At 29.6% G+C, this 27649-nt stretch overlaps 2 protein-coding genes across 6 annotated transcripts; one reads left to right on the top strand and one right to left on the bottom strand.

Annotated features, from left to right (window-relative positions):
* The first annotated feature begins 15163 nt into the window (after positions 1–15163).
* On the top strand, positions 15164–21020 carry LOC131630073 (disease resistance protein RPV1-like). 4 transcript variants are annotated; one of them, XR_009292205.1, is made up of 8 exons: positions 15164–15640; positions 15737–16346; positions 16807–17911; positions 18056–18331; positions 18779–19543; positions 19631–20260; positions 20433–20618; positions 20721–21020. XR_009292205.1 is itself a non-coding variant. In XM_058900870.1 (6 exons), the coding sequence occupies exons 1-6, from the start codon at positions 15613–15615 to the stop codon at positions 20045–20047; spliced, it is 3201 nt and encodes a 1066-aa protein (XP_058756853.1). In that variant the 5' UTR covers positions 15164–15612; the 3' UTR covers positions 20048–21020. The 4 variants fall into 4 exon arrangements, 1 of the variants encoding a protein (XP_058756853.1); XR_009292204.1 differs by having other exon boundaries at positions 20335–20618; XR_009292203.1 differs by having other exon boundaries at positions 19631–20618.
* A 1067-nt stretch (positions 21021–22087) lies between these two features.
* LOC131630074 (disease resistance protein RPV1-like) lies at positions 22088–25781 on the bottom strand. 2 transcript variants are annotated; one of them, XM_058900871.1, is made up of 5 exons: positions 25536–25781; positions 24966–25440; positions 23787–24885; positions 23248–23517; positions 22088–22681 (listed from the first exon to the last, which is right to left on the bottom strand). In XM_058900871.1, exons 1-5 carry the CDS (start codon positions 25612–25614, stop codon positions 22220–22222), a joined length of 2385 nt encoding a protein of 794 aa, XP_058756854.1. In that variant the 5' UTR covers positions 25615–25781; the 3' UTR covers positions 22088–22219. The 2 variants fall into 2 exon arrangements, with proteins under 2 accessions (XP_058756854.1, XP_058756856.1); XM_058900873.1 differs by having other exon boundaries at positions 24966–25406.
* Positions 25782–27649: the final 1868 nt, after the last annotated feature.

Here is a 27649-nt window from a genome sequence, read left to right as displayed (position 1 = left end):
ATAAGTACTCTTATTTAGGGGTATTTGCAGTGCGGTTTGGCGGTTTTGACGCAAAAAATCATCTAAATAACTAGAGAAAAATATGTTATTTAGTTTGGTTCGGTTAGTTTTAAAAATAAAATCGAAATGACCCAAATCAAATCAATGCAGTTTGGTTCAGTTCGGTTGGTTCAATTTTCTTTGAAATTTTATTGAGCCATACATGCACGTATAGATGACAACATAACTTTATATTTAGTCAGTCATACATTACCAAATACAATAAAACACGTCATATTTGAACCACAACTTCATTTAATATATAAAAATCATATTAAACAAAAGTGGGATAATAAACACCAAACAATAGCATTAAAAAATATCAAAAATATTATAATGAGAAAAAATCGAGGAGATGAGAGATTAATGAAAATGAAAACAAAAAACAAAAAGAGATGAGATTAGAAAAGAAGAGGTGCATTAAAAACGAAATTGAAAGAAAGAACAATAGCATAAAAATGAGAAGGTGAAAAAGAAAGAATATAAGAGAGTAAAAAATAGAAAAGAAAAGGCAAGATATATTTGGAGAAGAATGCTATATACTGCTAGGAGAGATTTAAGAAGGATGAAACCGAAACACAAAGTTGAGGAAGAGAAAATCGTTCGTAATCATAAGGTCAAGGCATAATATATTTAAGTTTAGGTTTGATGTGAGTTAAATGAAATTTGGGTTGTAACATAAGGTGGTTTGTTGAAATATGACTCAAACACAGTCGAACCAATTGCGATTTTTTGCAATTTTCCATTAGGTTTTGTTCAATTTGCGATTTTTTATTAGGCTAATTCGGTTTTGAACACCCCTACCCATATCCATACTTGTTACTCGCAGTTCTAATAAAAATAAATATATTTATTGAAAAATATCATATAATTTTAAAATAATAAACAAAAAATTCAAATATTTTATTCTTTAATTATATAATAAAGAAACATTTATATTAGAATATATAATAATTTAATTTTGATCAATTTTTTTAAATAGATATACATACATATTTTATATTTATGTAAATTAAAATATATAAATATATATTATGTGGATATGGGACGGGTGAGTACTAAGGTACCTGTAACCGCACGCATAATCACGTATTTTAATAGATAATTATGTATCCGCGTCTATTTTACATGTTTACAATTGACTTCCCAAACAGTTAAGGGTGGCAAAGCAGAATGCCCGCACTGACATATGTTCGCCAAAAGAAGAGTGGCGCGGGCAAGCCCGCAAATTTGAAATTGACATAGACACCTAATCCACCCCGCTAAGGTGGCGGATTGGCGGACGACGGGCTTGCCCACCTATATTTTTTTAATAGAACTAGATTACCGACCCGTGCTCTGCACGGGTATGTTAGAAATAATTTTTTAATAATAGTTGATATTTATTTGTTATTTGCATAAAAATTATTTTATAGACCATATAGATTATATTGCAATTATACTATTAATTATTTAGAATGTATAAATTAGAAGAAAGAAAAATTAAGTAACTAAAGAATATTATTAAATATTTTTTTTAAACTACATTTGATATTGTATCTATATCTTCACATTTATCTTTAGTCACCAATATCTTCAACATTTTTTTTGAAGTAACCCGTCATATGGTAACATTTAAACTTTTTATTGACTTTTTAAGAATTAATAATAATATATTCAGCTAACACTATTAAAAATAATAATATTATAGTAATAAGAATATTATAAACTTCAAATAAGATATTTAAAATTTAAATTTCATAAAAATAATATGAATTTTTTAAAAAATTAATAAAATAAAAACTCATAGAAATAAAAATATTTTCGGATTTAAATTTACAAAAATATGAATATCATTTAATCTTTTGAGTTATAATAAATAGTTAAGACAAATTTAATATATATATATATATATATATATATATATATATATATATATATATATATATATATATATATATATTTATATATATATATATATATATATATATATATATATATATATATATATATATATATTAAATTTAATGATATTAAATTTCCATTCTAATTGCAATTTTTTATAAATACGACTGTTGTAACTTAATTATTAATAGCAAATAAGTAACGACTCTAATACTAATAGCAAAAGTATAACAACTCTAATAATGATTGTTAATAGGTTTTAGAATATGAGAAGTGTAACAATAAATAATGAACTATAAAATTTTAAAGAAAATAAATATAATAATACCCTTATAATAATTAATAATGTAATTTCTTATAGTGTTAATATTTAAAAGAATTGAATAAAATAAAAATGTGAGCTATAAGTGTCGTTAATAAAAATAATATATTTATTATTTATATTAGTTACATTGTATCTCATCATTGTTTAAATATAAGGATATTTAAAATGAGATAATAGTCTTTGGTATTTAAATTAACTATTTTCATGAAAATGATATTATAATTGTCTTCATCAAAATTAAACCTGTAATGCCAAAAATATACTATATCAAGCAAGAAACATTATCACAATCACAAACTTTCGGAATCAAAATAGAGTAAAGTTGTAGAGAAGAAAAATGGTTAATAATCAAATAAAGAATGAATTGTATTTTATATCATATTTTAGAATTAACACACGAACCATCTAATATGCACATAAGAATCAATATAATTAATAATTGCCTTTTTTTCAATAATAATTTTTCTTAACATATCAATTACTTTTGACATTTTATACAAAGTAATATTGATACACCAATAAAAAGTTTCTTAAGTAGTATTAGTTTGACTTTTAATAGCGTTCCGTTACTTATTTGTTGTTATTTATTTATTTTAAAGCATTAACAATCTACTTAGATCAGTATCAGCTGAATACATTTGGAAACAATAGAGTTATGAAACAGATCACATCCAAACTCTAATTCAACTTTTTTAAAATTAAAATAGAGTTATGAGCTTCCACATACAAAGCCTACTAATAAAATTAAAATTCAAAATTATGAGCTTCCACATTACAAAGCCTACTAATAAAATTAAAATTCAAAATTTTACATAAGAGCTCCACACTCATGAATAATATCCTCAACGCATCTGTTTGGACTTTTATGCTTTGAATGTTATTTTTCATTGACAACTAAAGACATCATTTGATTCCTAGAGTTTCAGTCAGGCTAGAGTCAATAGTAATTGTCTCTTACTTGCAAGATTCCAATACAATTTCATTGTTAAACAATCTTATAACATAACTCCAATTTGTGAAGCTATCCCTGTTACACCCTACAACATTAGTTATGAAGTTAATATTAAATAAAATAATAAGAGAAATAGAAAGACATTATTTCAAAAATAAATAACAGAAGGCAGAGGAAATTAGAGAAAAAAAAAGTAAAAGTTCTTATATGAATATATCTATTTATTATTCATCGGCTCCATGGAACCTCGCCATAAAACTGTTTATTCTCTTTCATCTTCCACACCCATAAATAGATAAAAATGAAGAAATTGTCTTAACTTGTAAGACAGCTACATCCTTGAACAAATATTGGTTGAATCTATGGTATAGATCCTAATGTCATTTATAATTGTTATACAAATTCAACATCCTTGTACGTGAAAAATGGAGTGCAGTTAGGAAAGGTTGAAAAAAATGGATGATGAATTTTAATGTTTGTCTGTGGTTTAGTTTGTATGCTATGCTATAAAGGGACTGAGATATCCTTTATATATTAGTTATTGAAATTATGGAATTAAATCATATTAATGAGTTTTTTTAAGTGAGGTGAGTAAACTGTAACTGCTACACTAAATTAATATTAATGGTGGATTGGGGAATATAATGAGTTTACGTTATACTACTATAAAATAGGTGGAGAATTAAAATTGCAATAAAGTCTTTTCATTTTATTTGATATACCATCTTCAAGTAATAAAAAATTAAAAGAATTAGGATTTTCCCTAGAGTTGTTATCATGAAAATTTAATTAAAATATTTTCAAATTATACATTAAAAATAATTATATTTTCAAAATAACTAACAATAATAAAAAATAAAAAAATGTTTATATTTTTTAAATTTGAGAAAATATTACTATGTAATTATTATTAATATTTTATTTATTTAGAAATCAAAAGATCATATTTATTTTGAGAAAATAATATCAATTTTTGAAAAGAGACCATTGTATTGACTCTATTCAATTTTTAGAACTAATTAGTTATAAAAAATGAGCTACTCAAATCATGAAATTTAAAATACAAAATATTTATAATTTATAATTTGAGAAAATATCACTATGTAATTATTATTTATTAAGAAATCAAGAGATCATATTTATTGAGAAAAATATATCTATTCTTGAAAAGAGACGATATGATTGAATGGTAACCGAAAGAGACAATATGATTGAATAATTATATTTTTTCATTATTATTATTATATCATTATTATATTTTCTCATTATTATTATATCATTTTTAATTGATTGAATAGTAACTGAAAGAGTTATAATTTGATGACTTATAACCAATTAATTTTTTCATCATATTAATATTTTAATGCATATTAGATAGAGAGTTAAAGAGAGGGGTAAAAAATACTGAGATTTAGAATTTCATTACAATATTGAATTATTAATTAAATATATATTTTATTATATTTTTTAACTTATATTTTAGAAACATAAATATATATTAAAATTGTATTTAGATTTTTTTATTTCTTTTTTATTATAAATTATTTTATATAAAATATTTATTTATATACTTTTTGAATAATATATATTAAAATTGTATTCATGTTTTTTATTTTCTACTATTACAAAATAGATAAATAATTATATTTTTTATAAATCAAATTAATTTTAATCGTGGTAGCTAAATATTATATTATAATTTATTATTTATATTATTATTTTTAACAGTGATGTTGAATATTATATTATTATTAATAATATTATTTAATTTATAATCATAATTATTATGTTTATTATTATCATTACTATTATTTTGATTATTAATATTTTGTTTATTATTAATATTGTTATTATTATTATTTTATTTTTATTTATTTATAATAATATAAATAATAAATTATAATATAAATATTATTTATATTTTTAACAATAATAATATAAATAATAAATTATTTTTAATATAAATATATACATATAAAAAAAGTTTTATCTAATGTTTTTATACTTTATAATTAGAATATATTTGGGAGTTACAAAATACTAAATAATAAAATATTATTAAAAATATAAATATTAAAATACATACACATAAAAGTTTTTTATGTAATATTTTTATATTTTATAATCGGAATATATTTGAGAGTTACAAAATATTAAATAATAAAATACAGTTATTATCATTAGATGAGTAATTTGAAAGAATTTGAGTTCGTGTAAAACTTAATTTGTTGTTCATTAAAAATTAAATATAATTATTATTATTATTATTATTATTATTATTATTATTTTAATTATTAATATTATGTCAATTCAATAACTAATAGATTTCAGATTGTGGCAATAAATATATATTATTTATTATTTATATTATTATTATTATTATTAATGGTATTATTATTATTATTATTATTATTATTATATTTATTCTTAATGTAGGGTTAAATTAGTAAAGTTAAAATTAGGGTGTGAGGTCAAATTTGTAAAATTAGTATTAGGGTTTGGGCTTAGAGTTGCTATCAGGTTGACATGTGGCTAGGGTTGCCATCATGACAACCTTGCATTTATATATATTAAGATAATAGACTTTTTTACATATCAACTAGATTTTTCACATAGTTTTTAGAACAATTTTTTATAAAACATCTTTTTAACAAATTATACTTAAAAAATATTGCATATATTAACAAATAAATGTATAAAATAAAATTATCAAGAATTAAAATTACTATAATTAACTAAAAAAGATAACCACACAAACTAAATGGGCATTCACTTTTTTTTGAACCGGTGTCGTCATGTTTCAATTTTTGGATACGACGGTTATATTTCCCACTTCTTTCGTAAGTCAAAGTCACGAATGCATTTCTTCTATATGTACCATTATCGGACCTTCCAATCACAACACCAAATCCTAGTTTTGTGGCCTCTATACGAATCCACTATAACATGTCTTTACGTAATTGAAATTCTTCTCCATTTTCAAAAGGCTCACGAATATCTATCGCTTTTAGTTACGATAAGAGATACGAGAGGTGAAACAATTTGAGACACATTAGGTTTGGAAATGTAATTGGGATGCACCATACCTAATGTTATTAAAAAAAACTTATTAACACTAACTTATTAGCACTTCAGTTGTCAAATAAACACAGACAGAAACTAGAAATGCATTTCCAGTTATGTTCAACTACCAATTGGAAGTATAAATTCGGTTTTCGCGTAACCTTTTTCCACAATCAAAAACAGATTAATGTAAAGAATGAGGATTGAAATGAATAAACTTTACCTTAAATTTTACTTCCTTGAGCTCCTTTTGATATGATGAACCACAAAAATGAAGATTTAGAGTGGAAAAATGGATTGAGAATGGAAGTTTTTTAGAGGTTTTATCGAAAGAAGAAGATATGGTATGATTAAAAGTTGACTATACTGGTTAGTGTTTTAAACATTATGAATTTTCTGTAATACCAGAAGTATACTTCCGATTATAGATGAAATGACAAGGTGACCGAAAAATCAATCTTCCTGCTTTATAAATCGAAAACAATATCGGTACAAAATCGGAGATATATCTTCGGTATGTGTTTTTACATTTTGAAGGAAAAAACCACATTTGACCCGTTTTATGAAAAATGTGGTGCGAATCGGAAATGTATTTCCGATTTTAGAGGGGCAATTTTAAAATTGTAAAGGGTCTTTCTTTTAGGAATGAAGTGAAATAAGAAATTTCCTTTCTTTTTGTTCCACCCATTTGTGGATAATGTGTGAGCGATGGAGAGCGGACATAGCCGCATGGGTAGCAGACTTGTTTTTTTAAATAATGTAGGAGAAAACTTTGAAGCATTTGTGATTAATAATTTAATGATAATTATATCACTAATAATTATAATTTAAAAATTGCATTAACAAAAATATTAATTGATTTTTTCTTTTTAATAAAATGTATAATTAAATATAAAGATAAAACTTACTTTTATCATAAATTTTATAAGGAATTTAGTTAGAATTTAGTGTAGGTTTGGTTTCAATTTTAAAAGGGGTAAAAATATTTTTAGAGGGTATAATTGATTCTATAATAATTTAACATGTTTAGTTTTGTTAAAGTAGAATTAATTATGTTTTCAGAATTGATTCTACTAGGGGTGTAGTGTGTGTTTAGTTTTGCGGTGAAAAAAAATCAATTTTTGAGTGAATTGAATATGTAAAATTGATTTTGGATAAAATTGAGTTAAAGGTAATGTAATTTATGTTTAGAGAAATTCTTGCCAAAGTGAGTTGAGCAATAAATTGTAGTGTAAAAATCACGTTTAAAAATGTTATTTGATCAAAAGCTACAAATTCTAACTTCAAGTAGAATCAATTATTGAAAGCATAATAATTTTGCTTGAGATCAACCAAACACGTCAAAATCAATTTTAGGCGTCAAGAATCAATTCTGGATGCCTCAAATGTGAAACCAAACATAGACTACATGGGTTGGATCAACCCGTGAACCTGATCAAACCCACTCTAAAAAATCCATAAAAGTGAATTGGGTCGGGTAATTTTGTGGATATGGGTTTAAAAACTAAAAAATCTATTAAAAATTTTGGGTTTCGGGTAAAACCAAACTCAAACTCAAAAATATCACTGACTCACTAATCAAACATTTATTTCAACAATTTTAATGATTTTGATGAATAATAACTTTGTTGTTGCAATTTTATTCTTTTGAATATTTACTATTTTAGTGAACTATGATTTTGACTAATTTTAGATATTTTACTCTTTGATTATGTTCATGTTAATATGATTTTATGTCATGCAAGTTTAATTTGTTTCTAGTATTTTATAAAAAAAATTACTAGTTGATGTTATCATTTATTATTTTATGATGCTAAGAAATAGTAAAAATAGGTTATTTAATTTTTTTAAGATAAAAAATGTTAAATAATTTTATGAAAAAAATATGATGACACATCATTTATTCATTTAATATTAATAAAAAAAATTCGGCAATCCACTATCCAAATCAACTCAATCCGAAAATTAGTGAATTTGTCCAAATCAATCCATTGATATAGCGGGTGGTTATATTACCTCACTAAAACCAAAATATTTTATATGAATTGGATATTGGATTCGGTCAAATTCAACTCAAACCGGCGGATGTACCCCCTAAATTCTACTTGAAACTAAAATTCTACTTGAAAAATTATATCTTCAGAATTAATTTTAAATAATTTTTACGTTAAAATTTATTATTCAACTCACTTTTAAATAAATATATTAAATATAAACAATTCTGTTAAATTAAATTTATAATAACCATATTGTGACTCATTTGTTAAGAAATTAACTAAAACAATAGAGATCAAAAAGAGGTAGAGAAGAGAAAAGCAATATTGTATTATCATCTTTCAAGTGTACTTTACATTGTAATATGGGTCTCTATTTATAAGACTCAAGGGAGATAAAAAATCACATATATTAAACACATATTAAGTATGGAATAGGAAGATGAAGAACTAGGAGATGATGGACATCCACTAACATAAATATTCATAACACTCCCCCTTGGATGTCCATTGAGCATATGCCTCGTTAAAACCTTACTAGAAAAAACCCAGTGGGAAAAAGAGTACAATATCCCTTGAATGTGAATTGCCTCGTTAAAAACCTTATCAGGAAAACTCAATGGGACAAAACCATGGTGAAGGAAAAAAGCGTGCAAAACATATGTATTTCTCCCCCTCATGCATACATTTACATGTGAGACGATATTCTTTGTAGTCGTTGCTTAAAATGTCTTCTTCGAAGTGACTTCATGTAGTGGAAATAGTTATGCAGGATTCTATGAAGTTGTTGCCATGATTTGTTTCATAGATCTCTATTAAATGGTTGTACCATCACATGTAAATAAATAACCTCTTTCTGATCTACCATTATGAGAATCTGACAAGTAACCTGCATCTCTAAGATAACGAAGTATATGTTTGACCGCTTTTCAATTTCTTCGTGTAGGTGAATAATTCTCTCTTACTTATAGATTGACCGCAAATGATATATCATGATGTGTATATTTAGCAACGTGTATTAGTAACTCCAATTGCACTAAGATATGGTGCTTCAGGACCAAGCAATTTTTATCCTTTTCTCGAGGCCTAAAAAGATCTTTCTCCACATATAATAGTCTAACAACCATATTGGAATAGGCAACATGTGACATTTGTCCATATAGAATCATTTCAACACTTTTCTATATAGCCTTCTTGAGGTAAAAATATTCTTTTGTCCACATGCTCAATTTGCAAACCTAGACATATTTTGTCTTTTCTAGGTCCTTAATCTCAAACTCTTTATTTAAGCAATTTATAGCTTTTGGAAGCTCTTCAGGAGTTTCAATAATACTTATGTCATCCACATAGACAACTATTATTGCAAATACTTTTCCATATCATTTTATGAAAATACAAGGACAAATTGAGCTATTAGTATATTCATCATTTAGTAAATATTCACTGAGGCGATTATACCACATGCATCCAGATTCTTTCAGCCCATAGAGAGACTTGTTCAATTTGATGTAGTAGTTTTCTCGAGATCCACAATTACGTGCCTCTGGTATATTGAACCCTTCGGGGAGTTTCACGTAAATGTCATTATATCCATCATGTTCAAATTAAACCCTTCATGTGTTACAAGGCTAATTAATTATCAAAAATCAATTGAATCCACTACAGGTGAATATGTTTTATCAAAATCAATCTTAGGTCTTTGTGAAAATCATTGAGCAATAAATCACTTTATATCATTCTTATTTTTCTTTTTCACAAAAACTCATTTATATCCAATTAGTTTCACACATTGAGGTGTTCAGACTACAGGTCCAAAAGTGAGTCACTTGTAAAGTGAGTTTAATTCTTCTTCAATTGAATATGTTTATTTTGGCCAATTCTCACTTAATCTACAATCTTTAATAGACTTTGACTCATGATCCTCGTTATCATTGACCACTTTTAGCGCTATATTGTATACAAAGACATTGTCAATATTGACTTTATTTGGTTTTCTCAATTTCGGTTTCATTCCATTTCATCCATGACATAATTTATCGAGATCTCTTTATTTCATATTTCAAGTACTTTATTTGTTCTTCTGGAACTGAAAATTAAATTAGGTCAAAGTGCTCTTAGCATTTTCATATCCTCACTTGGGTCATCTTCAGTTTCTTTTCTTATTAGAAGACTTTTAACATTGGAACCGACTTTCATACCACGCTTCAGGCGCAACAACAACTCATTTGCAATATTATATTATCCAATAGGAGAATCCACTTTGAGTGGAGTATTATCAGCTAATAATTTATTTCATAAACTTTGCAAATGAATAATATTTTGAACTTTTGATTCATATTGATCTGTACGAGAATCAAGACAACAATTTATTTTAAACTATTCAATTGAACTTCTTGTTCATGATTTCATCTGTTCGTTTGAACTTCTTGTTCATGATTTCAGCTGCTTATGCCCTCCCCCTAATATTGGGAAAATCAATTTATCAAGTGATAATTAGCCTACTGGGCTGCAATCAAGTTTTTGATTATTTTCTCAAATTATATCCTCAAAATTGAGATTCATATTAATTATATTTTTCCAATATTCTTTCATGACTCATCTTAATGTATTATATTGGAACAATTGGAATATACACAACACATCCAAATATTCACTTAGATGAGAAGTATTAGAATAAATTAGGGAGGACTAAGATATAGTATCTTGTTGGCTTAATGCGAATAAATATCTTAATATCATACTTTGGGTGTTTCAAATATATAATTTAGAATTGATGATCTCATAAGTATCAACCATATAATTAACTTTAGACGTCTAAAGAATGGATCTTCGGGTCCATTTTCTTTTTATGAACATATATTACATGATATTCAATATCAATTTTAATAATATATGTGATACTTATACAGGAAATCCTAAAAAATCCAGAAAACAAGATCTTAGTCTAATACGTTGAGAAAATAATGTCACAAACTTCTGGTTGTGAGTAGAGACATATGCATGATATTTTAGTTGATGCAACAATTAATGTCATAAAAACGAAATTTCTCAAATTTTTATTTTTCTTTAGAAACACACAAAAATTGACTTGATTGAAGAAACTTCTGGTTCTTCAATACAAATTATTCGCTTCATATTATATCCGATATGACCCAACCGGTTTTACCAACGACACATTTAAGTGTAATTTGTAAACTATTGGTTTTACAATGATATGTGCTTAAATTGTACTATAAGTGTAGTACAAGCACGAGGAAAAAGACAGTAGCTTTTCTATTACACATTTTATTTCCAAATTGTGTTGTGTGATACAAAGATATTCTATACCTCCAATATAATTCAAAACCAATATAATAGTATCTCATTATTAAACACTTTAATCAACCACATTCATATGAACATATTATCATATAATTATCAAACAATTATCCCTTTTAAAATTAAACATATTTAATCATACAATATTATATCACTAAAATTATATCGTCATATAATTAATTTGATTTACTATCCTTCAGGAATGGATAAGTTTTTCAGGAACTATAAAAATAATTTATTTTTCTATCCTTCAGGGATGCTTGATAAGTTCTTCAGGAACTATATAAATAATTTGTTATAAACAATAATCTAATATATATATATATATATATATATATATATATATATATATATATATATATATATAATCATCCTTCTGGGATGCATTAAAATCATTTGTGTCATTTTTCTGGAATGACAATCTTTTAATGAACATATTACAAATTATGAATTTTTAGATCGATACAACAACAAAAATTTATGAAATCCTCCTGGGATTCAATAATATTATAGATGCGACCTTTTAATGGTGATTGAAAGTTGAATTCTTCTGGAATTCATCAATTATTGATAAACACAATACTCAATTAAACTCAATCTTTGAACAATAATTTGGAGTTAGTTTAATAATCTTTAGTTCTACAAATATCACATCACAAACTATTTCCATAAACAACGGTCAAGAAAAATTATTCTTTGTGCAATCCTTCAGGGATGCTTGAATATTAAATTAACATTTTTATGTGTTGAATTTGGGGCAAACATATAAAAATGCCTTAATGTTAAATTCTTCCGGAATTTAACAAGAATGATCAAAGAAATCGAATATTATTGTACAAGGTATATCAATTTCTCTACAAAATATATAAAAAAAAAACATATTTATATGAAGGAAAAAAATAGTAACAAAAACATGATTTATATATTATATTGGTTCAAATATATTAAGATTAGAAAAATAACGTATAACCTAGCTATATCATCACTCGCGTTGTAGAGTATCATGCTGATAACGTGTTAAGAAATTAACTAAAACAATAAAGATCAAAGAGAGGTAGAGAAGAGAAAAGTAATATTGTATTATCATCTTTCAAGTGTACTTTACATTGTAATATGAGTCTCTATTTATAAGATTCAAGAGAGATAAAAAATCACACATATTAAATATGGAATAGGAAGATGAAGAACTAGGAGATGGATGGACATCCACTAACATAAATATTCATAACATGATTGACGTTTTTATATATAAAAAAGAATTATAGTATTTAAAATTGCAATCACCACCGCATTTTTCTATTAACCCGTGAATCAAATTGGTCACTACTTAAAAGTCAAAACCAAAGTGGAATATCAAATGAGTATATACAAGATGCATTGTTTTCTATGAACTCGTTCAAAGTTACACCATTATTCAGTCAAAATAAGTATCCGTTGAATCAAAGACCCAGTTCCATAAAAAATTACTACTTGAATTTTAGATAGAAAAGACAAAGAGAGAAAATTAATTTTCTTTCAAAATTTATTAATTGTTGGACAGTTGTAAAATAAACAGTTTTTATGAAAGATTTTTTTTAAAAAAATTAAATTAATTTTTAAAATGCAATTTAGTTAATTGAATTGATTTTAAAAAGTTGTTCCATTTATTAAATTTTCTTAATTGATTTAAGTTTTTTTAGTGTAAAGTATTTCAATTTATTTTTATAGTTTAGTTAACTATATTTTTGTTAGGGTTTGAAATGAGTCGAGTCGAACTCGTCTTAGTTCGACTCGGCCCGTTGAAAATTGATTCAGTATAAATATTGGTTTGAGTTCATCACAAAAAAAAAATCAGCTCAAACTTGATTCGTTAGAAGCTCACGAACAATTCGATACAACTCGTTTGGTTCAACTCTCTTGTTTCATAAACTTAAAAGTCTTTTTTTTAAATCTATTTTTTATACGATGTTGATTTTATTTGTATAATTATATTTAGAAATATTTTGCTCAATTAAAATCGTTAAATTATAAGAAAATATATGGGTAAGATTTAAAGCAAATATTAAAACATACTCTTAAATCCAATATAATGCGTCTCATATATAATTGAGTTGATTTATAAATCTAACGAATCGAATTATGTATAGTTTAAGTTCAACTCATTTCGATAACGAACTTAATTTTTAGTCGATATTCACCTTATTTGACTCATGAACCTAATTAAACAATTTAATTGTCAAATTAATTTTTAACTATTTTCAAGTGCTTCAATTCATTGTCGGCTCTAATTTTTAATAATAATGATGATGATGATAATTGGCAAAATTTGTCTCCTGGCATTTTGAGAAATAAAACACACTTGATACATTAAAAACTCAATTTAAATATTTCTTTGCAACTAGTTGGCATTCATAAATTTAGGGGTGACAGACAGACCGAAATTCGTGGGACTCACTCACACCCGAACTCGAATTAATGAATGAAAACCTCGAGTTAATTGAATTCGAATTTAGGTGCCACCCGATATTTCAGATGCAGGTTTTGATAGTGTGAAACCCACGCTCGAATCTTAAAATCACACTCGCTTATATATATATATATATATATATATATAGGAAAGTTGTAAGAAAATTTAAAATAAAATATATTTTATGTATTTTACAGGCGGGTTCGGATTTGGGTGAAAAAATTCGAAACCAATAGACATGGGCGTGGGTGTTATTTTACCATTCAAATAGCTTTTGAATTTGAGTTCGAATACTTATTTCAAATGTGGATTTAAAACTCGTACCCGACCCGACTCGTCCTTAACTAAATCATAGATATGGAAATGTAAAATGACAACTTTTTTATGTGAACACTTTTCTTCTTCTTCTGTAACCCCTAGAGAGAGGTGATTTAGGATCGATTTTGATTCAAAATTATCCCTCCAAATCGTTCTTGTTTCTCTATTAGTTAAATAAGTGATATTCACATATATTTAGTGTTTTTTTTTTGTGATTTCGTCATTTTAGTGTGTCGTTGTTTGTTTTGATTTCCCGTCTTTGTGCAGTGTATTTTGTTTTTCTGTCTTTGTGCGCAATGTTCATTTGTTTCAGGTTGAAAGATGAATTTCGATCTAGTGTAGATTCTATCTATGACGTTGGTGCCATTAACGCTACAGATCTAGAGACATGAATATTTCAGACATTTCAATATAGTCATAGTTATATTCGTAGGCATATGTAATTTGCTGTTTTATGCTATTAACATGGATGCTGTGAGTTTGTATGCAGATTCATCCTTTTTGTTTTTGGCGATTCTTAATTTGTATTGTAACAATGTACTCTATCGATTGGAATGAATGAATATTTTATTTAGGGTGAGATGGTGGAAAGAAATTATGGATATAGATTGTCTGCAGCTTTTTATCTACTGTCTTTTATTCAGCCTTAACTTTAGTTTTTGGATTATAGTTTATGCATATCAATTGTTGGATATGGAGTAGGATAAGGAGCTAAAGTTAAAATGCTGGAGAGGATCATCCATTCACAGAAATTATGTAAGGAACATAGTTGGCATCTTGTGGCGTATTCGACACGCATCCAGAGACAAGACATGATTATAAGTTAAAAAAACAAATAAGTGAAATGCTATCCTTACACTTAATCATACACCTACACTACACCACAGTAGCATATCTCTAGCCACTAGAAATTGGAGACAAGCATTGAAATTTACGGGTTAGGTTTCAGTAACTTTAGCGAACTGCACGGTAACTTTACCTCACCCAGGACACAGCCTCTTAGAAATTTTTCTCTCATCTTAACTCTTCCTTTTTTTTCTTCTTATTTTATATTTCAAAAAATGTTAAAAGTGCTTAAAGTTACCAAAGTCACACTGCTGCAAAGTTACCAATCCTTCTCCGAAATTTACATAGTTTTCCTTCTTTCTTGCAACAACAACGACCCATTCTCACACAGTAAACTTGACGACATTGCGTCGACCACACTACCATGATTAATTAATTAACTAACTAATTTCCCTTTCCTCTCATCGTTCCACACACAGATTCATCCATGGAAGATCCCTCACATCAAACAGAAAGTAAGCTTTAAACCAAACTCTTACTTTTTATTTTCTACATTATTACACTATTTTATTTTAAACCTACAAATTCATTTTCCTTTTGTTGATATATAGATTTAGTTGAAAGAACTGCAGCATTTATTCACGAGTTTCAGAAAGCAATGATCCATGAAGAAAGTAGATCAACGATGCGTGAACATGAAGTGTTTCTAAGCTTCAGAGGAGAAGACACGCGCTCTTCCTTCATTTCACATCTCCATGCTTCTCTTCAAAACGAAGGAATTAAAGCTTTTAGAGACGACGATTCTCTGAAAAGAGGAGATCACATTTCAGCATCAATACATCAAGCAATTCAAAAATCTCAGATCTCTGTCATTGTTTTTTCAAGAAACTATGCAGATTCGCGATGGTGTCTAGATGAATTGGTGAAGATAATGGAGTGTCGTAGAACCATAGGGCAAGTGGTTTTGCCAGTGTTTTATGATGTTGATCCCTCGGAAGTTCGTCATCAATCTGGCGAGTTTGGAAAAGCTTTTGGAAATCTCTTAACTAGGCTTTCAAACAAGAAAGGGATTTATGATAGGTTTGGAAAAGCTGTTCGATATGTTTTGAAAAGTTTTTCAATGTATGACGAAGAGTCGCCAAATCAGGAGCTGAGGTGGAGTTGGAGTGCCGCGCTTCGTGAGGCAGCAGGACTTGCAGGATTTGTAGTACTAAATTCAAGGTAATTAAATTCAACAATCATTCTATGGAGCAAATCATTTTGCATATAAAAGTCTTCTCTTGAGTTATAGTATTTTAATTTTATGGATTTTTTATATCAAATTTTCCATATACTTTGAGGAGTAATCTTTAAATTATATTTTGATGCCGTGTGCTTAAGTGGCCTGTTAAGTGATAAGTCATGGACCATTTTGAAATATTGATAGAGAGACTCTCTAGCTAGGTCACTTCGCAGGCCACACAAGCGCCATTAACGACGTTATCAAACAAATGTTGATGGAGGGACTTAGCTTAGTAACATTAGTAAGAGATCATGTTGAAATATGATACTGGGACGTTTTTGAAAGTGACTCACGGAGTCAAGGACCAACTTGGTGGTTTACTCTTCCTTTGATATTTGTATATAGGATGTATGTGTGTACATAATACATATACATAAACCTTAATTGTCTTTTTAATAGGAACGAAAATGAGGCTATCAAGGATATTGTTGAAAAAGTTACACAATTGCTAGACAAGACAGACTTGTTTGTTGCTAATAATCCAGTGGGAGTTGAAACTCGAGTACAAGATATGATTCAATTACTAGACATCCAACAATTAAATGATGTTCATTTAATAGGAATGTGGGGTATGGGAGGAATTGGCAAAACCACAATTGCAAAAGCCATTTACAATAAAATTGGCTGTGATTTTGAAGCTAGGAGCTTTCTAGCAAATACAAGGGAGGTTTGGGAGAAAAATGATGGACCAGTGTCTTTACAACAACAACTTCTCTTTGATATTTGCAAGGAATCGAAAACCAAGATTTCAAGCATTGAGGCGGGCAAAATTATATTAACGGATAGACTTTGTGGAAAAAGAGTATTTCTTGTACTTGATGACGTGAGTACATTGGATCAATTGAATGCTTTGTGCGGAAGTCGTCAATGGTTTGGTTCAGGGAGTAGAATAATCATCACAACTAGAGATATGCATATACTTAGAGCTAATAGAGTTGACCAAATATACACAATGAAAGAAATGGATGAAAGTGAATCAATTGAGCTTTTTAGTTGGAATGCATTTAAGCAAGCAAGCCCTATAGAAGATTTTGCAGGAATTTCCCAAAATGTAGTGGAGTATTCGGGGCAATTGCCGCTAGCTCTAGAAGTCCTCGGGTCTTATTTGTGTGATAGGGGGATAACAGAATGGAAGTGTGTATTGGACAAGCTCAAAAGAATTCCAAATGATCAAGTGCAGAAGAAGTTAAAAATAAGCTATGATGGTTTAAATGATGATTTTGAGAAAGAAATATTCCTTGACATCGCTTGTTTCTTTATTGGGATGGACCGAAATGATGTTATACATATATTAAATGGCTGTGAACTTTATGCGGAAATTGGAATAAATGTCCTTCTTGAGCGCTGCCTTGTGACTGTTGATGATAGGAACCGACTTGGAATGCATGATTTGTTACGAAATATGGGTAGAGAAATCATACGCGAAGAATCACCAAAGGAGCCCGAGGGGCGTAGCAGGTTGTGGTTTAGTAACGACACGCTTAATATTTTATTTGAACAGACGGTAAGCACTTCATATCTTTTTTTCTGAATTATATTGTGCTTCCTAGGTTTTAGTAATAAATGATTGGTTCATCTAAAGGTTTTTAGTTTGCCTCATATATTTAATGTGCACTTGTTTTCATTTTTGGTCTGTCATATTTCATAGGGAACAAAAGTTGTTGAGGGACTGACTTTGATGTTGCCAAGAGATAGTGTAAAATGTTTTAGTACTAATGCATTTAAAAAGATGACGAGACTCAGATTGCTTCAACTTGCTGGAGTACAACTTGATGGAGATTTTGAATACCTTTCGAGAAATCTAAGATGGCTTTCTTGGAATGGGTTTCCTTTAACATGCATACCCTCGCGCTTTTATCAAGGAAATTTAGTTTCAATTGAGTTAGAAAATAGCAATATCAAATATTTATGGAAAGAAACCCAGGTATTAATTTTGATTTCATGTTTTTTGCACCTCAAACTTTTATACTATTTTGATATATGCTTATTTAGAAATAGTTTTCATCTTTCTTTTCGTCGGTGTTTCTAGTTTGGAAGTTCCTCTGGTGAAATTTGGCAAATAATCAACTTGTCTAGTATAGTATCTTTTTCTTAGAAACACATTTCTTCTAAATTTCAAAATTGAAGTACAAATTTTTCTAAACATTTTAAGGAATTAGGAAACTTGTTATTAAATATTGTTGCTTTAACATCTTGTTAAAAGCCTCAAATCTTCTGCTAAGAGGTTGTGATAATGAAACTTCCTTAAGAATTCAGAAATAGATAACTAAAGAAATGTTTTACTAAGCAGTGATACAGTGTATTTACTTCAATTTATTGTTTTTTGATTCTTCCCTAAGTTTTCTATATAACATTTATGTTCTTCTTGCAGAGGCTAGAGAAGCTGAAAATTCTCAAGCTTAGTCATTCTCATTATCTGAGACAAAGCCCAAACTTTTCACACTTGCCTAATCTTGAACAACTAATACTCTCCGATTGTCCAATGTTGTCTGAGATTTCTCCTAGCATTGGACATCTCGATAAAATTCTTCTAATAAATTTAGAAGATTGTATTAGCCTATGCAGCCTCCCAAAAAGTATCTATAAGTTGAAATCTCTGAAAACTCTCATTCTTTCTGGTTGTTTAAAGATTGAAAAGTTGGAAGAGGACTTGGAACAAATGGAATCTTTAACCACCTTGATTGCAAATAACACTGCAATTACAAAAGTGCCGTTTTCAATTGTAAGATCAAAAAGCATTGTATATATTTCTTTGTGCGGCTATGAAGGATTTTCACGTGATGTGTTTCCATCCATCATTCGGTCTTGGATGTCACCAACAAATAATCTCCCATCCCAATTTCAAAATTCTACTATCATGTCATTTCCTGTTCTTTTAGATGTACGACATAGTAATTCCCACGAATTATCATTGATATCAAAGCACCTTCCAAGTCTTCAAAGTATTTGGGTGCAGTCCAGCTCAGAACTTCAACTTTCTCACGATGCAGCAATAATTTTGGAGGCATTGTATGCCACTAATTATAATGAATTGGAATCAGCTGCAACTACATCACAAAATTCCTCGAAATCTATTTTCATTCAATTGGGAATGAATTGCCAAATTGCCAATATTTTGAAAGAGAAAATTTTACAGGTTTTGATTGTTCTTCCTTGCATGTAATTTATTGTTAATGTTAATATATTCTTCAATTATAATATGATACTATTTTCCTTCGTACAGAATATGGCTGTCCAAGGGTGCGGGGGCTTTTTGCTCCCGGGTGATAAGTATCCATGTTGGTTAACCTTCAATTGCAAAGGTTCTTCTGTATTTTTTGAAGTCCCTCAAATGGAAGGACGTCATTTAAAGACAATAATATGCGTTGTCTATTCTTCAAATCCAGAAAACATAGCATCAAATGGCCTTAAAAACGTGATGGTGAAAAATTACTCAAAGGCCACCATTCAGCTCTATAAGAGAGAGGCACTAGTCTCATTAGAAGATGAGGAGGGTCAGAGATTAGTATCAAGTATAGAACCTGGCAATAAAATGGAGGTTGTTGTTGTTTTTGAGAACAATTTATTTGTGAAAAAGACAACAATTTATCTCCTATATGATGAACCAGTTGGCAGAATAATGGAACAAAGTTATGTGTAGATTGGATGCTACTTGAGGTGCTAAAGAAAGTAATACTGGTGTTTGGTTTCATTTTGAAGCCCTGATCAAGAAGATTTTATCTATGTGACCATGTCTAAGAATGCATTTGTCCTATTCTTCTAATGAAGAATCTGGCCTGCTGTTTAATCTTGTTAGTTGGTGTTTAATCTTGTTATTTGGTGCTGGTGGAGTTCTAACTTATGTGTGCTTCCGGTAAGTAAAATAAAATTTATACATTCAATTTTGATACCATTAATCATAAAATATGGTATATGTTTTCTGAACAGAAACTATGAAGTGATAATGTGCGGAGTGGTTATTTTGAACATTTAAGAGTATTCTGATTAGTGTTTTATCCATTTTACAACGAGTTGCGGCAATGAAGGGAACAACAGTCTTGCATTGAATAAATGTTGGGATGAGATGCGCGCGACAAAGGTAAATTCAATAGGAAAATGGAGTCTGTCTACTAGATGAAAATGCAAACAGATAAATCACTAGCCTACTCAAAGGAAGTAGTTGAAGAAATGCGTGATAAGTTGACAAGTTTATATTTAAGACACGGACATAGGTACAGGTTCTCCATTGATTCTGTGAAGGTCATTTTTGGTTAACTGTTACTGCCTGCATTGATGTATTTAGAGTAACACTTATATCAGAGTTGACAATGCAGGATTTTTCATTTGGAGCATTGAAGTTGAAGAGGAAGAATGTTTACTCGGGGGGGACCAGTAGCACAATTTAGTTTCATTTTTTCTCTCCATGAAGTCAAGTTAGAGGTGTTACATAAGCTCTCTTGGGAGAAAGCATGTGACTTTCACTTTTAGGCTATGTTTGGGAGTTTGGAGGAGAGGGGAGGGAAAGGCTTCCAAAAATGAAATTTTAAAAAAATATAGAAAAATATTTGACATTTTTTGAAAAAATGATTTTGTTTAGAATGATAAAAGAGTCAATATCATTAGTAAATTTTTAATTTTCAGAATACTATAACAACCCAAAAGATATTTGGAATATTTATGTAAGTCCTTTAAAACCCTTCAAAACCCTCCTTCAATTCATTTTTTGAGTTCTCCCATGGGGTTTCTGATGTTATGAATAAACTCAAACCCTCCAAAACCCTCCTACCTAAAATCTTTTTATCTTTTTCATCCAATTCTTCCTATTTTCCAAAGCATTCTCCTCCCTTCCCCTCCAAACTCCCAAACATAGCCTAACAGTTCTACAAACACATCCAATGGAAGGAAATATGAGAAAATGAATCGATCTGAAAGAAATCGTAAACCAGAGATTAAAGGAATTTTCGCAAAAAGAAAGTAAATGGAAATAGAAAAAAAAGAAAAAGAAAGGATATGAAACATGAAATCCATGGAATAAAATAGAAATGCTTAAAAATCAGTTGTACTGATGGATTAGAAAATGATGCCAATGATGAAGATTGTACAAAATGTGTAACTCTAGGACTCATAGGACTCATACACTAAATAAGCAACTAACTATATTCTCAATAACAAGAAGGTGCGAACACACACTCCAGCGCAACATCCATCAAAATTTAATTCCTGTATATAAGTTGCGACCAATCTAAAGCCTCATACCTGCAAAGCGATGTGTATAACCACGAACGGCATCCTTCCTTAACAAGATCCGTATTTGCCTCTCCACATATTCAAAGGAGACTAATGTCTCTCTTTTATAAAGCTGAATGGTGGTCTTTGTGCAATATTTCACGTAACACATTCTTAAGGCCATCTGTTGTTAATTGTTATATTGTTTGGGGTATAGACAATGCACATCATTTGTCTTCAAGTTAAGCCCTTCCATTGAGGGACTAGAAAAATTACAGAAGAACCTTCAAAATTAAAGGGTTCCTTTTATAGACTTACATATATAGTTGAAATATGCTGCAAATTCAGAACTTGTTTATTCCAATGAGAACGGTGTTCCTTTTATAGATTAGGATACATAGAGATACTCCATAAATTAATAAATGATTTAAGACATTGAAATAAAATAAACATAAAACCAAATAGTGTCAAATAATGAATAAATATGTCAACATATATAGCATAAAGATTTCAAATGTATGAGCTGATACACATACATCAAACATAAACGCGGGGAAAAAAGAGAGTATGTGAATCAATACACAATCAATCCTAATGATTACAAAAATTATATACAAATCAGTGCATATCTCAACATCCAAGGCCAAATGATAGATGGAAACGCATCAAGTGAAAATCCCTCATAGCAACACCTAGAAATATATCCAATGCTTTTTGAACTTACTACTGAAAAGAGTACTCTTTTTATTGCAGTGTAATATGTAAGGAGAGTGGTTGAAAATTCTATTTTATCTTCTTCCAACTTGTCAATCTTTAAACAACCCGAAAGAAGGAGAGTTTTCAGAGATTTCGACTTGTAGATGCTTTTTGGGAGGCTACGTAGGCTAACACAGTCTTCCAAATTTATCAGAAGAATTTTATTGAGATGTCCAACGCTAGGAGAAATCTCAGACAACAATGGACAATCTTTGAGTACTAGCTTTTCAAGATTAGGCATGTTTGAAAAGTCAGGGCTTCGTGTGAGAAAGTGAGAATGACTAAGGTTGAGAATTTTTAGCTTCTCCATCCTCTGCAAGAATGTAAATATTATTGAGGAACTTATATAAGAGGCTTAAAAAAGTAAATGGAAAGGGTTACAATGTATCACACTGGTCATGAGAATGGGAAGTAAAACATTTACGTTATTGCAGAGATATTATTTTAAAGTATCAATGGAAAATCTTTGAAAAAGGCAAAATATCTGCATATGATACTGTATAAATTATTAACCCATGTCTTAGAATTTTACCGAGAGTTGATAAATTTGAAATGTACATTGAAAGTTTCTTTAATAAAATAGTAAAAAATGCAACCATTTTTGCCCCTGCTTTTAACTATATCGATGTTTTTGCACAAAATTTAGGTGGTAAATTTGAAATGATGTGTTTGACCTGCTGCAGTATATGTAGTAGCTTTCATGGTGGAAACTAAATAGTAAATATATAGACAAAACTTCTTTGCACGATAATCCAATAATATAGTATTAAATGTTTACAAAAGTTCAACTTGAAAGGTCATCATTTTTAAATTTCAACCATAAATATGACAAGTGATAATAACTCATGAAGCGTGAAAACATAAAATCAAAAGTCATACCAGGGTCTTCTTCCATAGAAGTTTGACTTTGTTGTTCTCAAGTTCGATGGAAACTAAATTTTCTTTATGGAAGTTTGAAGGTATTTGACTTAATCCATTCCATGACAGCCATCTAAGATCTTTAGAAACATATTCAAAATCTCCAATAAGTGTTACCTCATCAAGTTGAAGGAATCTGAGTCTCTCCATCTTCTCAAAAGCTGTAGTGCTAAAACATCTTCCTCTAGCTCTAGGAAGCTTCAAAGCCAGTCCCAAAACACCATATTTTCCCTATGAAGTATAATGAACCAAAAACCAAAAGCATTCACAAATTAAAGCAACAAGGTGAATATAAAACTTGCCATGAAACTAATCCTATTGTTACTAACTATAAGTTAGGACGGATAAAAGATTCACCGCCAAAATAATTTCCGATTATCTCTTGATAATCAACAAACATATGGATCTGGACAGATGAATTATAAATGTTCCTTTTAACTTCTAAAGTGTTAGTTATTTTGAATCCATAGTTTTACGGAAATAGTATGTGAAGTTCTTACATTTTCTCTGGATAGTACATCAATCACATCCTTAGGAAACCACAACCTGCTACGTTCCTCGGGCCTCTTTGGTGATTCCTCACGAACAATTTCTCTTCCCATATCTCGCACCAAACCATGCATTCCAAGAATGTTCTTATCATCAACAATCACAAGGCTTCGCTCAACAAGGACACTTATTCCAATTTCAGCAGAAAGTCCACAGTCTTTCAATACAAGTATAACATCGTTTTGATCCATCCCAATAAAGAAACAAGCTATGTCAAGAAATATTTCTTGCTCATCGTCATCATTTAAACCATCATAACTTATTCTTAACTTCTTCTGTACTTGGTTATTAGGAATTCTTTTGAGTTTCTCCAATACAAGTTCCCACTCAGATTCCGTCTTATGATACAAAAAAGACCCAAGAACTTCAAGAGCTAGCGGCAATCCCTCGCAATATTCAACTACATTTCTGGAAATTCTATTAAAATCATCTGTAGGACTCGCTTTCTTAAACGCATTCCAACTAAAAAGCTCAATTGATTCACTTTCATTCATTATTGTCATGTTGTATATTTGGTCAACTCTCCCATTAAGTAAATGCATATCTCTGGTTGTGATGATTATTATACTCCCTTGACCAAACCATTTACGACTTCCACAAAAAGTATTCATTTCCTCTAACGTACTCACATCATCAAGTACAATAAGTACTTTCTTTTTATTGGGTTTATTTTGTAATATGGCTATTCCCGACTGAATGTATTGTGTCTTGATTGGCGATTCTTTGTAGATATCAAATAGAAGTTGCTTTTGTAAACCCACTAGTCCATCAATTTTCCTCCCATTTTGCCTAATATTAGCAAGGAAGCTCCTACCTTTAAAATTGCGGCCAATCTTATTGTAAACGGCTTTTGCAATGGTTGTTTTTCCAATTCCCCCCATGCCCCACATCCCTAGTAGTAGAACATCATTTGATTGGATGGGTAGAAGTTGAATCACATCTTGCACTCGAGATTCAATTCCCACGGGATTATGCGTAATAAACAAATCTGTCTTGTCCAACAAATATGAAATTTTGTCGACAATAGTTTTGATATCCTCACTTTCATTCCTACACAATTAGAATGTATATATATCAAAAGTAGATAGAGGGGAAGTTTGAGTTAAAAAAATTATAAACATTTTGATTACCTGGAGTTTAGTATTACGAACCCTGCAATGTTAGCCGCCAGATGAAGCGTCGCTCTCCACCCCAATTCCCTTTCACACAGTAAATCGAAATTTACATCCTTTTTCATTTTGTTCAAAAGACGTTGAAAAGCTTCTCCAAACTCGCCTCTCTGATTACGCACTTCAGAGGGATCTAAATGGTAGAACACTGGCACAACCACTTGTCTGTCGCTTCTGTGACACTCCATTATGTTTTCCAATTCATCGAGACACCATCGTGAATCGGGATAATTTATAGAGAAAACAACTATAGAAATCTGAGACTGCTGGATTGCTAGGTGTAATGATGGTGAAATATGATCTCCTTTTTGAAGGTCATTATCGTCAATAAAAACCTTAATTCCGGCATTTTGAAGAGCGGTACAGAGATGTGAAGTGAAGCAAGCACGCGTATCTTCTCCTCTGAAACTCAAGAACACATCATGGATCTTTATTACTGATTCAAGAAAAAAAAAAGAGAGAGAATCAATATGTGTGGTTTCAAACTAAATTCATATAAAGTAGAAGTAAATAAAAGAATGAATTATTCACCTTGTTCAGTAGTTGGAAATGGCAACTTTGATGAGGATGATGAGGAAGGCTCTGTAACCTTCATTTTAATTTTATCCATTTAGTTGAATCAGAAAGTGGAGATGGCGAAACCTTTCTAAAAAAATAGTGATGAATTTCAAAAGAATTAGTAAAGATGGAAAGGAAAAGGATGAGAAATTCTGTGAACTTCAAGTCGTCAGGGTTACTGTCTTGAGTCAACACTGGCAGGCAGAGATCATAAAAATTCCACACACAAATTTAATTCAGTGGGTCCAAAATGATTGACATCATTTGGTTTTATTCTATTTTGATCTATTCTTATTTAATCTATTATTTTATTTATTAACATATCTACATATTGTTGAACACGGATACTTGAGGACGACACAACATTTTGATAACGTCTTCTCCTGATCTTTGAAGTTTTATATCCAACTCAATCGAATCCTTCGAAGAATATCGTTAAAAAGTTATCCACATAACCTATAAATCGTCGTCGTTCTTTAGAGCTCAAATGGGGTGAATTTGATGTTTCCTTCGGCGTCAAGTGACGGTGAACGGTACTGAAGCTTGACCACCTTTCGATTTTCTGGATATTGCAAGAAAGAATTCAATGTCGGAATCAGCTCCGCGAACGGCGTGTCGTGCGAAAACCTAAACTAAAGAGGCATCGGGTAACCATTGCTGAAGTAGACAAAGGCAAGGTGAAGATAGGTTTGAGTATTTTTTATTGTGACTTGAGATGTTGATAAAAATACATTATTTATAGACCTTTTGGAGGAATATGGACCCAATAAATCTTATCTGACCATCACAGTGGAAGCTTTGGATATGCATATGTGAAATAAGCCCTCCCGCTTAAAAATTTCGGATATGCATATTTGAATTATGTAGAAATAGAATCACACAAGTCTATTTTGTGCAGATTCAGCATCAAACCAATTAAAATGATTAAACTGGTACGTATAAACGTTGACTACATTAAATATAGATATATTATATATGTATTGAATCGTTTTGCTTTTACATTCGTCACGACAAAACATACAAAAAATGACACACACCCGGTTGTCAACAGAATCATTAGCAATAATTAGCAAATTATTAGAAATAGTTATGTTGAGATTGTACATTTATTTGTAATATTTATTCTCTTAATTAGTATAATTAGCTGTAAATGTAAATATGACAGTTTAGGAAATAATCGTGTATTTATCTGCGAAATCAGAATGAAAAGAATAACAATTTTGTCCAAACCTTTGTCTTAGTTAACATGGTATCAGCCTAAGTGAAAATCCAAGAACCTAGTCTGTTTATTTTCACGATCCTAGTCTATTTTTTTCACGATCCTGTTTCATTTTTGTTCACGTTCTCGTTTTTTTTCTCTCTTCTTTTTCAATTCTCGGTTATTTGTTTCCCAATCCAAATTATCCCCTCATTCTTGTTCAATTCCTATTTCCATAGTTCCAAGTCTACCGAAAAGCATGAAATCCTGCTGGTTCGCCTCAATGGCAAAAACTACTCAACTTGGGCATTCCATTTTGAGATATTCGTCACAAGAAAAAATTTGTGGGGTCATGTTGATGGCAGCACTACAGCCCCTGACAAAGACAAAGATAAAGTTGCCCATGCCAAATGGGTAGTCAAAGATGCTCAAGTCATGTCCTAGGTCCTAGGTTCTGGTGATCCCAACATTGTCCTGAATCTTCGACCTTACAAAATAGCATTAACAATGTGGAATTATTTGAAGAAAGTCTACAATCAGAACAACGCCGCTCGAAAATTCCAGCTTGAACATGACATAACTTTCTTTAAACATGATAGTCTCTCGATCTCTAATTTTTACTCTCAATTCATGAATCTGTGGGCTGAATACACTCATATAGTTTATGCAGATTTGAATCCTACAGGTCTTAATTCTGTACAATATGTTCATTAAACTACTAAACGGGATCAATTTCTTATGAAATTGAGATTAGAATTTGAAGGCATTCGGTTCAGTCTCATGCATAGAAACCCTGTACCATCATTGGATACATGTTTCAATGATCTGTTACGTGAAGAACAACGTCTCCTTATGCAGTCCATCATTGAAGATAACAAATCATCTATTG

Source organism: Vicia villosa, unplaced genomic scaffold (assembly GCF_029867415.1).
Source record: "Vicia villosa cultivar HV-30 ecotype Madison, WI unplaced genomic scaffold, Vvil1.0 ctg.000643F_1_1, whole genome shotgun sequence".
In the NCBI taxonomy this organism is placed as follows: domain Eukaryota; kingdom Viridiplantae; phylum Streptophyta; class Magnoliopsida; order Fabales; family Fabaceae; genus Vicia; species Vicia villosa.
This window is presented reverse-complemented; position numbering and strand designations above follow the sequence as displayed.

Bases quoted from the DNA above. Each gene is read 5' to 3' on its own strand.
- LOC131630074 (XM_058900871.1), bottom strand. From the start codon at position 25,614: ATGGATAAAATTAAAATGAAGGTTACAGAGCCTTCCTCATCATCCTCA. The intron at 24,886-24,965 runs GTAATCAAAATG...CTAATTGTGTAG, and splicing joins TTCGTAATACTAAACTCCAG to GAATGAAAGTGAGGATATCA. The intron at 22,682-23,247 runs GTATGACTTTTG...ACATTCTTGCAG, and splicing joins TTCTATGGAAGAAGACCCTG to AGGATGGAGAAGCTAAAAAT.
- LOC131630073 (XM_058900870.1), top strand. From the start codon at position 15,613: ATGGAAGATCCCTCACATCAAACAGAAA. The intron at 16,347-16,806 runs GTAATTAAATTC...TCTTTTTAATAG, and splicing joins TTTGTAGTACTAAATTCAAG to GAACGAAAATGAGGCTATCA. The intron at 19,544-19,630 runs GTTTTGATTGTT...TCCTTCGTACAG, and splicing joins TGAAAGAGAAAATTTTACAG to AATATGGCTGTCCAAGGGTG.